Source organism: Labeo rohita, chromosome 10, assembly GCF_022985175.1.
Source record: "Labeo rohita strain BAU-BD-2019 chromosome 10, IGBB_LRoh.1.0, whole genome shotgun sequence".
NCBI lineage: Eukaryota > Metazoa > Chordata > Actinopteri > Cypriniformes > Cyprinidae > Labeo > Labeo rohita.
In genome coordinates, this window is record NC_066878.1 from 9,932,292 (window position 1) to 9,945,998 (window position 13,707).

General features: G+C 34.7%; 1 protein-coding gene across 1 annotated transcript in view; it reads right to left on the reverse strand.

Moving 5' to 3' along the window:
- Window positions 1-1,863: 1,863 nt before the first annotated feature.
- The window catches only part of frem2a (FRAS1 related extracellular matrix 2a), an 84,033-nt gene continuing 72,189 nt past the window's right edge, over window positions 1,864-13,707 (reverse strand). Inside the window, exons 16-25 of the mRNA XM_051121722.1 lie at window positions 13,263-13,594; window positions 9,380-9,572; window positions 8,491-8,595; window positions 8,326-8,352; window positions 6,930-7,057; window positions 6,660-6,794; window positions 6,212-6,338; window positions 5,398-5,585; window positions 4,890-5,036; window positions 1,864-4,755 (exon numbers count right to left, since the gene is read on the reverse strand). Coding sequence (XP_050977679.1) covers window positions 4,249-4,755; window positions 4,890-5,036; window positions 5,398-5,585; window positions 6,212-6,338; window positions 6,660-6,794; window positions 6,930-7,057; window positions 8,326-8,352; window positions 8,491-8,595; window positions 9,380-9,572; window positions 13,263-13,594 — 1,889 coding nt within the window. The 3' untranslated portion in view covers window positions 1,864-4,248. The remainder of the gene's footprint in view (window positions 4,756-4,889; window positions 5,037-5,397; window positions 5,586-6,211; window positions 6,339-6,659; window positions 6,795-6,929; window positions 7,058-8,325; window positions 8,353-8,490; window positions 8,596-9,379; window positions 9,573-13,262; window positions 13,595-13,707) is intronic.

The window sequence follows — 13,707 nt, forward strand, 5'->3', positions numbered from 1 at the left end:
CATTGGTTACGTTATGGTCTCGAATCGGTTCGGTCGAACAGTTCGTTTTCAAAGAATCTCACCCTTATTAAATATTATTCATTTGTTTTTTTCTAATTTTTAATTTTTATTTGTATTTTTTCCTGTATTGCGATTTCTGTTTTGAGATTTCCTTGTTGTAAATTGACTGCTATTGTTGTATTCATATTTTGTATTCAATACAAACACTACTGAAAAGCCGTATGTACTCTTACGTGACTTACGCAGTTTGGTCAGTTACCCGGATGCGCGGCCATATTGGAGATACTCGGATGTAAACAACAGCATGGACTGCAAGGGTAATGTACAACTGAGAACGTTGTTCTGCTAATTTGTGCTGTCTAAACCACTGGAAAAAACGTGTAGGAGCTGCTAAATCATATAGAGAAGGACTTAGTAAACAGGAAAGGGCACAATATTTTAACAAACTAAAGTTAATAGATGGTACAGATACATACCAACAGTATTAAAGATATTAGCCTAATATTTCACTTACCTGACTGGAAATGATAAGAACAAACATGAATGTTGTCGAGATTCTTGCTCTGGAAATCCTGGTTCAACCACAAATGGTTTCTTTCCTCAATGTTTTTTTTATTTAGTTATATATTTGTTATAACTTTTGGCATTCTGTAGTATTCCAAATGTTTTTCCTGGTCTGACTGATTAGTACAGCTCAAAACATGATGATAATTGACCATTTTCAGCAGCAATAATCAAAATTTGCAAGTTCTGTTTGGTTCAATCAGCCATATTGGTGGCACAGAATGTAAACAATGCCTGTTTATGTTCTGTGCAGCCAATATGGCCGATTGATGACACATCGTGAGAACCCTCTGTAGGCGCGTTTCCATTACAGATTTGCGCAAAACTTTGGCGATATTTTATAAATGGCGATAAAAAAGTATTGCGAAATGACAACGTTTCCATTAACCGATATTATGCGGCTAAAACATCATTTGTTCCTCTGGCGATAAGTCATGGCAACGGATTTGGGTGGGATTTGGACGGATTTTGGCTTTGTTTAATCAAAAGAGGCGTATGCGTGTGTCTTTACAGAAGCAGCGCGGAGAGCCGCTTCAGAAACGTGTGCGCCGCTGCCGGTATAAACATAACATCAGCTCCGGTGACCGTGTCGGAGCCATTATGCGCAGCAGATGCTTGCAGCGTGCATAGTCTAAGCACCTTAATATCAGGGAAAGCCCCTTATACTTGAGAACGACTACGTATGAAGTGTTTCTTGGAGTTTATAGTACATTGAAGAACGATCACATGACTTTTTACATACGCCATTTGACCTGTAAATGCGAAAAAGCCGTTTCCATTGCAGTTTTGCAAAATATTCCTTTTTCGAATTGCCTGTAAAACCAACTCATGCGAGAGTAAAAACTTTTTTGCAATATATGGGAGTTCTTGCGAAATTGACGCGGTTTGATTAGGCGCATTTTCAATTTGCGCATCTTGAAGAGTAATGGAAATGCACCTTATTATGTTTATTGTCTTGAACAGCATATTCCAGGGCCCAGTTTTATGGCAGGTGGGTAAAGAACAAAGGTTTGCTACATTTTGAGTGGATCTTGGTGGGCTAATGCAAACAAACTGTCCAACGCCATCAGAGATGTTATGACAACAGCCAGACACCTCTGACCTTCGGCACCAAGCCTGTGAAGGACATAGTTTGTTGCAGTTATGATTCGGCTTGTAATTTCATTTTATTTAATTTTTAAATTTCTGCACTAAAAACAATTAAAAGAGATTCATAACTATGAATGAATTACAACTGAACAGAACAAATTGTCAGCACCATTATAAGACGTTCAAAGATTTCAAGTCTTAAGACTTAGTTTATTTTGTGCTTCAAGGCCCAGTACATAAAAATGCATTTAGCATTGTAAATATTTAGCAGTGAACCATGTACAAAAAACACACCATAAATACCATTTCAAACATAAAGAGTATTTCATTGTGCCCAAAATGTCGTGCTCATGTTTGTTAACCTCACAATCCTCTGTGAATACGGAAACAATCCACTGATTTTATTGCATAGCACATTTCTTCTTAAATATTATCAGCCTGATGAGGAATATATGTGTCAGGAGTGAACTGGATTTGACAATAGGATGCTGGGTTTTTTTATGGATGCATAAACATTTTGATGTGTTTAATGACAATGACGACAACAAAATGTGATAGTTGATACGCCAGTGTCAGTGAAGCTTACAGGATAAAAGTGAATCTGGTCTGGAAAACAACAAAACAAAAAACTTTGACAAACACAAATTTGGAAATCTGAGGGATTTCCTGTGTCACAGTTTTTCCCTTATTTTAAAACGACACTCGGTGAGATAAGACGGCAAGGTTTAATACATGCGGCTCTCATGAATACTAACACTTAAATTATAACAGCAGCAACGAGGTGAAATTTGACAGACTTAATGTAAACTTTGTGACAACAGCTACTTGACAGTGTGATATGAAATGCATATTCAGCATTTCTCAATTAAAAGCTTGGCACTTGCTGTTAAAGACCAGCATATCTGTAAAACACACTGAGCAATTGAGGAAAAGTCATATTCTCCAAAGACATCACATATCTCAAAATACAGTAGGCAATACTGTAATACAAGCAAATATTTAACACTTGACATAAATAAAGGTGAAACACACAATACCAGTGTCAGTGTCATGATCAGTTCATTTGAATGCACCACATGACCCATAAGAAATTACTTAAACATACTTTTCCTTTCAGAATTTTTTTCCTTATCATCTTTCTAAATGATCTCATCTTTCTCTCATCTATATTACGCATATGGTGATACCCAGTGTTGAAAGTGATGGGCCCAGAAATGTTTAGACCTTTTTTTTAAAGATACACATTAATACACTTTGAATTACCACTTTATATGAAATGTGCTATTAAAAAAATTGTATTCACAACTATTAAAGGTTGGTAAAAAACAGTAACAACAGCAATAATAATAAAAATAATAATTGTTTCTTGAAAAAGACACCAAACTTCAAAATTGTATAATAATAATAATAATAATTATAATTATTATTATTATTATTATTATTATTATTATTGTCATTGTTATTATTATTATTATTGTTGTTGTTGTTACTATTATTATTATTATTATTATTATTAGCATTAGTATTTATTATTTCCTAAATGAAATAATATCATAATAATAATAATTATATATCTTTCATTCTGTCTGTTTCAAAAAATTATTATTGTTATTATTATTATTTCCTCTTAGGTTTTTTTTTCTAATGGGTGGTCCTTTTTATTTTATTGTTATTATTACTTTTATTATTACTATTACCACTATTATTCTTTATCTTATTCTTTGTATTATTATTATTTTCTTTGTGTGATTGTGTGGAACTCAATTACAATTTTTTTTTTACAACTAATTAAAGGTTTGGGAAAAACAAAAACAACATTACTAATAATAGTAGTATTAGTAGTAATAATAATAATTATAATTATTATTATTTTCTTTGTGAGATTAAAAAAAGTTTTTTGGAATTTTGGAATTTAATGGAACTAAAATGTAAAAAAATAAATTAATTAAAAAAAATTGTATTCACAACTAACTAAAGGTTCAGGGAGAACAACAACAACAACAACAATAATAATAATAATAATAATAATACTCTTTCTTTCTTGAAAAAGACACCAGCCTCGAAGTATTATTATTGTTGTTGTTGGCAATCTATTTCAATTATTTATTGATTTATTTGTTTGTTATATTACTTAAATAAACCAAACCACCATTTTTGGAATTTTGGAATTTATTGGAACTAAAATGGAACCAAATGAGATATTGTTGCTGTTAATACATACACTGCCATAAAAGAATAAAATGAATTCATGTGTAGTTTATTTTAATTTTCCTTCCTTTATTTTATTATTATTATTTATTTATTTATTTATTTTTACACCTTTTAGCCCACTTCCAAAAAAGTGGGTAGGGCAATATATGGACCCCCTGAAAACTCTGAACACTGGGTAAACCTCAACAATCCATTATTGGACAAGCAAAAATTTAGAGTTACAACATAAAACATCACTTAAAATGATTTCTTTGGGCTGGTGATGAACTGGGTCGTAAGATAAAACCTGTCAGAGGCACTTGTTCAAAACAAACTCAACAAAACAAATTGATCCAATGTATGAGAAAGGAGAACAGTAGAGTCTCCAAGTAGTCCATTAGTCCTTCAGACCTCAGAGCTGTCACCATTATCAAGGCTACTTCTAACTATAACAGGCTGGAGGCTGGGCGAGACTCTTGGGGCCTTTTTCGCAGGCGTCCGCCTTGAGCGAACCATCAGTGCCAACACTATTACCACGAGGACAGTGAGAAGCAGTCCCACGATGACTCCTGCCACCGTCACTGCGTCCTCTTCCGCACCTCGTCCACTGAGCTCCCGTGGAGACAGTCCGTCCGCGAACAGCTCCTCCCCAGACGCAGCACGCCGACGGCTGCGGTCCAGAGCGATGTGCATGATATTCGTTCCTCGGTTATTTTCAGGTCCGATCTCCTCCGCCAGTATCGGGACGTCTCTGTTGGACCGTCTATAGCGTCCTCTGGCGTCCGCGGGTACAAGGTCACCTGATGTTATTGAGTGGTACTCTACACTCCGCTTGCCAATGCCACGCTTGGCGTTGTCTTTTGAACGTACAGTGTAGATGGTGTGAATGAACCACTCCCTCCCTACTGCCACCTAGAGACAAGAAGATAATAGTGGATTTGAGGAAGGCTGACTTTGATAGAAATCCAGTACAGGATGTCACAGACTTGCAGTACACCACTGTATGTAGTCATACCGTGCCCACTAAACCATCAAAAAGATTAGACCTGGAAAAGAGGAGTAGAGTCCAGCCTGAAGCCATCAGATCCTGGCTGCTTCACCAGAGAGAGGGCAGTGGGGTCATCTACAGCCAGCAGGGCCTTGAAACCCACGTCCCCAAAACTCTTGGCCTGAGTCTCTGGCTGGGCTTTGTCCTAGAGGCAAGGTGGAGTCAGGGGACTTTTTTTAGACAAATGTTACAGAAAATTTTTAGAAACATGTCTTAAAGGAATAGTTCACCCAAAAATGAAAACACGACTAAACCACGAATGAACCACTGATGCCACATGGACTATTTTAACGATGTCCTTTCTACCATTCCAGGGCTTTGTACATCAGTTGTGTTGCTGTCTATGTAGGGTCAGAAAGCTCTCGGATTTTATCAAAAATATCAGGTCTTATGGGTTTGGAATAACATGAGGGTGAATAATTAATGACAGAATTTTCATTTTTGGGTTAACTATCCCTTTAACAATTAGTTCAGTTAGATTTAGTTAACAATAACAATATACTCACAATAATTTTGAATCGGTACAGCAGAGATGGAGAATCTGCAAGGCACCCAAACTCAGACTTGGCGGGGTTATATTTAGGAACGTATCCATCAGCGCCGGTGCACAGATACACCTTCTCAATGTTACAGTAGAAAGAGTCACCCAAGTTCTGCACTGGGTCCACCATCACCCGTCCATAGATTGTGTCACCTTGAAGAGAACAAGCACAGTGTCAGCATCTACACAGAACAGGAAACATAAATCACAAAAATGGCAGTTCTAAAAATTATACTCTAACTAAATAACAACTGAGGGACTCATATGCAGCTCTTACAGAAGGTTCAAATACTCACTGATGCTTCAAAAGGGAAACACGATGCATTAAGAGCTGGGGGTGAATACTTTTGGAATTTAAAGATCCGGGTAAATTTAACTTATTTTGTCTTCTGGGGAACATGCAAGTATCTTCTCTAGCATCTGAAGGGCAGTACCAAATGAAAAAAACAATATTTAGGCAAAATAAGAAAAATGTACACATCTTCATTCTGTTCAAAAGTTTTCACCCCCATCTCTTAATAAATTATTTTTCCTTCTGGAGCATCAGTGAGCATTTGAACCTTCTGTAATAGGTGCATCTCAAAAATCACACAGTCATTGTTGGAAAAGGGTTCATTTATGTGAAATATCTTATTCAGGTCAGTACTTAATAACATTTTGCAGATTCTGCAAGGAGTATGTAAACTTTTGACTTCAACTGTACGTGATTTCTAAGGTGTTCTGTTTGGTTTTGTGTTGGTAGGTGGTTGCTTATATTCAGCTGTTCCAGTTAGACGTACCCTCAGAGAAAGCTGCATCACTCTCCTGACCGAAACCCATAGATCCATCAGACAACCACAATGCCTTCTTAGATAACAGGAACATTTGTGTGTTCAGACTGAACTCCACCGCGACAGGGTCACTCACCTACAGAAAGTAAAGACAATAATACTTCTTTAGAAGAGCTTCCGGTTTAACTGATAAAGTATATCACAAATACATATTGCATTTTGATAAACAAGCAACTTTCATTTTTGGGTGAACTATCCCTTTAGTTATAAAAATATACAACAGTATATTCTATTTTATATTATGGAATCTGTTTGCATTTTTCCAATTTAATGCACTTTTTCTATTACAAATTCTATTACAAACAACAAGCAGAATGAACATCTGAAATGAAAAGTTAACTTAAATTTAAAAATTTATTTCACTTCTACTTTATTGACAGAATATTTTATAGTTTACCTGCTGGAAGCGGATATCAAGATCAAAAGTAACCGGCTCTCTAGGGTTGCAGACCGGAGGAACGGTGTACTCCACATTCAGCGCTGCTGTACAGGGAATCAGTTTCAATGTGTATGTGCCTGAATAATCACGAACCTTCAAGTCACGGACACACAGGCATCATATAGGTTAGTTTTCTCAAATGATTTTGCTTTTTATTTAATGTTTATCACAAAAAGTAAACAGAAATGTTCTTAAAACCACAAAGTGGGGAAAGAGAGATCAACTTACAGCAAAGTCTGAAATGAACATCCACTGCTGGACAGGCTGGCTGTAGGTCGGCTCAGTCCTAACCAGAGTAAGGTTAAAGGTCAAGCCTGGGTGGTCTGCACTCAATACTATGGACTTCACAGAGGATGCTGGACAATCGGGAAGATAGCAAGACAGCAAATTAATTTAATCAATCAAGGCATGTGTTCTACAGTTGATGTCAAAAGTTTACATACACCTAGTTGAATCTGCAAAATGTTAATTATTTTACCAAAATAAGAGGGATCATACAAAATGTTATAAAATATTTGTATAAGATATTTGACATAAAAGACATTTACATATAGTCCACAAGAGAAAATAATTTTAGAAGTTAATTTTATAAAAAGTTTACATACACTTAATTCTTAATACTGTGTTGTTACCTGAATGATCCACAGCTGAGTTTTTTTGTTTAGTTATAGTTGTTCATGAGTCCCTTGTTTGTCCTGAACAGTTAAACTGCCTGCTGCTCTTCAGAAAATCCTTCGGGTCCCACAAATTCTTTGGTTTTTCAGCATTTTTGTTTTCAGCAATGACTGTATGATTTTGAGATCCATCTTTTCACACTGAGGACAACTTAGGGACTCATAAGCAACTATTATAGAAGGTTCAAATGCTCACTGATGCTCCAGAAGGAAAAACGATGCATTAGGAGCCAGGAGTGTAAACTTTTGAACAAAATGATGATGTGTACATTTTTCTTATTTTGCCTAAATATCTTTTTTTTTTTTTTTCATTTAGTACTGCCCTTTATACGCTACAGAAGATAGTTACATGTTCCCCAGAAGACAAAATAAGTTAAATTTACCCTGATTATCAAACTCAAAAAGTTTTCACCCCTGGCTTTTAATGTATTGTTTCTCTTTCTGAAGCATCAATGAGCATTTGAACCTTCTGTAATAGTTGCATATGAGTGAAAAGATTGATCTGAAAGTCATACAGTCATTGTTGCAAAGCGTTCAAATACACAAAAAATGCTGAAAATCCAAAGAATTTGTGGGACTTTTTCTGAAGAACAGCAGGCAGTTTAACTGTTCAGGACAAATAAGAGACTCGTGAACTCATCACTAAACAAAAAACACAGCTGTGGATCATTCAGGTAACAACACAGTATTAAGAATCAAGCGCATGTAAACTTTTGAACAGGGTCATTTTTATAAATGTAACCATTATTTTCTCTTGTGGATTATATGGAAACGTCTTTTATGTAAAATATCTTATTCAGGTCAGTACTAAATAAAAATAACATGCATTTTGTATTAAACCTTTTATTTTGGTAAAATAATTAACATTTTGCAGATTCTGCAAGGTGTATGTAAACTTTTGACCTCAACTGTATATAACAATTAAGAAGAGAGACATATTTAGATTTTACCTGCAGCCTTCTGAACCCTCAAATTCGCTGTTGGAAAGAAAACAAAAGCTTGTTGTAATTCATCTTTGCTTCCGTAAGAAAAATGTGGATTTATTTATTAATATTAATATAGTTAATACTAGTATAATTAATAAGAATGGATAAAATTAAAGTGCCAAAACTTACCATGATGTGCTGCTACAAACAAGCCTCTGAAGCGAGCTTCTGTGCGGAAATTCACCACAAGCCTCCCCTGCTCATTAATCCTCATGCTGGTTGGATATAAAGCTCCTGCAGTGAAAACATGTCCACTGTCATTATCTTTTTATTATAAATGTTGTATGACTTCCTGCTTAAAGTTATAATTTCCTAATCCTGAACTAGTTCTGTAATTGTATCTGTATCCCAAGAATATGTGAATGTTCTCCCGTATCCCTTCTCAATTCTATAACAGCCCAATTGAAAATAAAAATGACACACATAAATAGCACAAACATATTGAAAATACAATTTAAGATTCATACCGAATAGGTGCAAAATTGCCCTGATTTAACTTTTTAAACATTTATTACAGAGAAGAAAATCAGAATGCAAAAATGGAGAAGTTCTGGCCAATTTAACATCAGTACTCCTAAAAATTAGGATATGCTTCACAAGTTTTTGTGCTTAAAAAGTATACAAATTTTTATTTTCCGTTTTGCTAGATAAGACCCTTCTTCCTTGGCTGGGATCGTTTAGAGCCCTTTGAAGCTGTGTTTAAACTACATTTTGGAAGTTCAAAATCGGGGCACCAATGAAGTCCATTACATGGAGAAAAATCCTGAAATGTTTTCCTCAAAAACCATAATTTCTTACAGACAGAAAGACACGAACATCTTGGATGACAAGGGGGTGAGTAAATTATTTGTGAATTGTTTTGGAAGTGGACGACTGTGAATGGATTTTAATCATTGTAGGGTGGTTGTGTCCACACTGCTAAGACACACTTCTATCCAAACACCATGTAATAGTGAATTTTGCATCTGATCTTCCCTTTAAACACATAATAAATATATTTGTGCTCAAATTCACTTGCCTTGCAGTTCTGCCTGCGGAGGGCTGCCGACACCATCCCTCCACAAGATGGCAGTGTCATACACAAAGGTGAGCCGCAGTTCAGAATGCAGGTCGAAGTGTTGCCAGCCTCCTGTTCCCACAGGGGAATGAAACACGTATGAGACGTGGAGAGGAACTCGCAGAGTCACATATGACTGCACCAGGTTCAGCACCTTTCAAAAACACATTCAAATGATATATTAAAGACTGCAAAAAAAACTTTTTAAGATAAAAAAAGAGGCCAATTCTCCACTAGAGGTTGCTATTAATCAGTGCTGCCTGTTAGACAAAGTAAAGTTCATCAATAAGCCAGGATGCGTTTTGTCAGAGGCAAAGATTAGCTGTCTCAAAGCATAATCTGTTTTGATTGAATGAAACATTTGCTAATTTACATAGTCAATTATAATCAAAATACCAGGCTATAAAAATGTGCTCCTCAGTAATGAGGCCGGTCTGAACACCTGCTGGACGGGGTTTAATCAAGACGAGAAAAATCCCCACGAACATTGTCAAATTCCCATCCTGAGGGAGACGAAGATCCAGGCTTTTCATATTCAACCGGCTCCGTTCAATATCCTCAGCAGGATCCGCGCACGTCCTTTAGATGAAGTGTTTTGAATTCATGTCTCGTTTTACGGAGCTATTGCAGACTTTAAGGCTTATTTTGTAATAACATAGATCATTCAGACATTTAGACACTAGATTAGGAGGGGGTGGAGGGGGGGGTGCATTTAAGCAAGACCTCAAATTCTGGAATGAAATTAATGAATACAAAAGCTCAACGGGTTACGGTGAAGTCAATCTCCTCTTCTATTGAGAACAATGAGGAGTGTGGCAGAAATAAAACCCAAGGAGAGCTATGGCTGTCACTAAGTGCTGTGCATAATAATAGATGAAAACAAAGAAAATGCCCAACAGAAGAAACCAGCCTAAGGAGACGTGTGTTCATGGAGATGTGTTTAACTTGGATGTTGTGTTTAAACATCCTAGTTCCCACTCTTTTACATGGTCTATAGAATAGCAAATGACTGATACCAAGACATACAATGAAGCTAGTAAAGGAAATCTTGGGCTAAATCCACACCACATTCTTAATTTCTGCTTAAATCAGATGTCCTTTTTTAAATCTGGCATGTTTTGCTTCTTAATTTTGTATTATACAGATTTCATAATAGCTTTTAATTTATTTTAAATTAACTGATTAATTTTGCACCATTCTACGTAATATTTAATATAGCGTAGTTCCTATTTTTTATGGCAAGCATGTAGTTATCTGTCAAATGCTGCGTTAGATTTAATAAAAAAAAAAAATGAATCAAGTCAGAATTGACAAAAATCAAGATTAAGTTAGATTAAGTTATGATATGCATCAGATTTATTTTCAAATACACTAACGTTAAAAAAAAAACAGTACAAACGTGATCAAAAATACAGGACAAATTGTAATATTGTGAAATAAAATTAATGTAAAATAACTCTTTTTCAATTTGAATATATTTTAAAAAGTAATTTATTCCTGTGATTGAAAGTTGTATTTTCAGCATCATTACTCCAGTCTTCAGTGTCACATAAGCCTTCAGAAATCATTTTAATATGCTGATTTGCACTGAATGTTTTCTTCTTATTAATCAATGTTTTAAAATAGTTGTGCTGCCTAATATTTTTTTCTTTGAATAATCACAAGAAAAGCATTTATTTAGAATGGAACAATTTTGTGACATTACACATTACATCTTTACTGTCACTTAAATGTATCCTTGTTAAATAATTACTATAATAATTTCTTTAAGAAAAGAAACAAACAAAAAATTGGTAAAACTTTCTATGAAGTCCATATTTATAATACATTATAAGGGTATTCTTAAGGCATTACAATGAATGCATAATGCATTATATAAAAAAAATATGTTATATTATCTTATAAATAATTATAACAATTATTATAATGCTTACGCATTAAGCACCATATCTTTTCCAAATCTTACACCAAATCTTATTTTACATTTATAATGGGCTATATACCTTGACATTGTTTATTTAAGATCTGCACAGTATTTTACTACATCTTTTAAGTGGTTAGGTGTGGAGTGTTATTTGAGTGTTCCCTGTGAGGCTAATATTAATTTTTATGTGAGCTAGTTAATAATTTCAACTGAAAAATTGCAATGTTTATATGTTAGGTTACATTTTATTTTGATGCTCCCCTTACTTTACTGACTATATTCGACTATAAGCAACTAGTATTAGTAGGCTTATGTTAAGGTTAGGGTAAGTAGAATGTTGATGTACTTGCAAAGTTACTTATACTTTGTCTTTTGGGGAACCATCAAAATAAAGTGTTAGCACATATTTAGCAGACATACTACTAATACTATGACTGACTATGACTGTTAGTTAACATAGTTGCAGTTACTAATCAACAGGTGACTAAAGGGTACCATCAAAATAATCAAACCGATATTACAGTAAAAATAGTTGAAAGCAGTTCAAAAGTTCAAATCTGATCTTATGGCTGTTTGAGAAAAAAAAAGTGGTCATTGATTGCTTTAATTAAAGTAGCATACGAAAGATGGCAAGATATGAGACTTATACATTATAACTAGGAGAAATATAATCCATTGTAACTTAAGTGAATGCAACATGTTCACTGAGTGTTAGAAATCATCATACTCTTAAGCTATAAGTAGATATTATAATACATTAAAACTGTTCTGATGAGTATTTATAAGATGGTATAACATATGTGACCCTGGACCACAAAACCAGTCTTGAGTCACTGGGGTATATTTGTAGCAATAGCCAAAAATACATTGTATGGGTCAAAATTATTGATTTTTCTTTTATTTGATTTTCTTTTCCTAATTTCATTAGGAAATTAAGTAAAGATTATGTTCCATGAAGATATTTTGTAACATTCCTCCTGTAAACATATGAAAACTTAATTTTTGATTAGTAATATACATTGTTAGGAACTTTATTTGGACAACTTTTCTCAATATTTTGATTTTTTTGCACTCTCAGATTCCAGGTTTTCAAATAGTTGTATCTCGACCAAATATTGTCATATCATAACAAACCATACATATATGGAAAGCTTATTTATTCAGCTTTCAGATAAAAATTTTGAAAAACACGACTGGTTTTGTGATCCACGGTCACATATTATAAGGTTTTTTTTTTATATAATGCATTATACATTCATTAAGAATACCCTTATAATGTATTATAAATGTGGGCTTCATAGAAAGTGTTATCAAATAAAAAAAAATGTATTAACTAATGTTAACAAACTCAGCTTTTGATTTTAAAATTAATAAATGTTAAATTAACACATAATTACCACTAATAAATATCCTTTAAAATTATAAAGATTTTTTATTATGATTTTTCTTTTTTTATTTTATTGTATTTATTTATTTATTTATTTTTTGTACACAAATAAATCTTGGTGCTCAAATTCATAAGTCATTCAAACTACCCCCCCCAGGATTTTTTAAATAATCAAAACAAAATCATTTATTTAAAATGAAAACCTTTTGTAACATTATAAATGTTTTACTGTAATTAAATGCATCCTTGTTGACTACTTAATATAAACTGAACCCTAAACTTGTGAACAAAATGTCAGGGGAAAAATCCAATTTGCGCAACTTTTACAATGTGAACTCAACTTAATGGAGTTTCTCTATAATCTGGCTAAAACTATAGTGGTGTAGATATGTCTACAGGAGTGAAGAGATAAATGAGGCATCAGAATCTCTTTTATGTGCGTTCTTTTTAGCTCTAAGACAAGAACAGTTGCAATTTATGAACCGCTAATCATTAGGATTCAGAGGACTCTAAAAACAGCAGCGACGTCTCACCTGCCCATCTGTTCCAATCGTTCCCCCGCAGTCTGTGAGCAGCTCAGACATGTCATAATAACTCACGAACTCCCACAGACAGGCCTCCAAGTTCAGGTTCCTGTAGAAGCGTAGAGTGCTCTGGCCTCTGAGAACGGGGCTGTACTGATACGGCAGAGTCTCCCCGACACTCTCTATATTCCGAGTGGCCTTGGTTAGAAAGCCATGGCGTGTGGACACCTCATTAAAGTCCAGCAGATTGGAGCACCTGTGGTTTCCCACACGAGTGCCATCGGGGCTCAGAGTCAGCTCGAAATTGGACAGTGCACGAGTGGAGACCACAGGGAGCATGCCTGGAGCACACCACATAGAAAAAACATGACAGTTAATGAACTAAACTCACATGCATGGAACGACTTGGTAAAAAACAATGTGTCATAGTAGTAATAATAGGCTGCAGCACTGA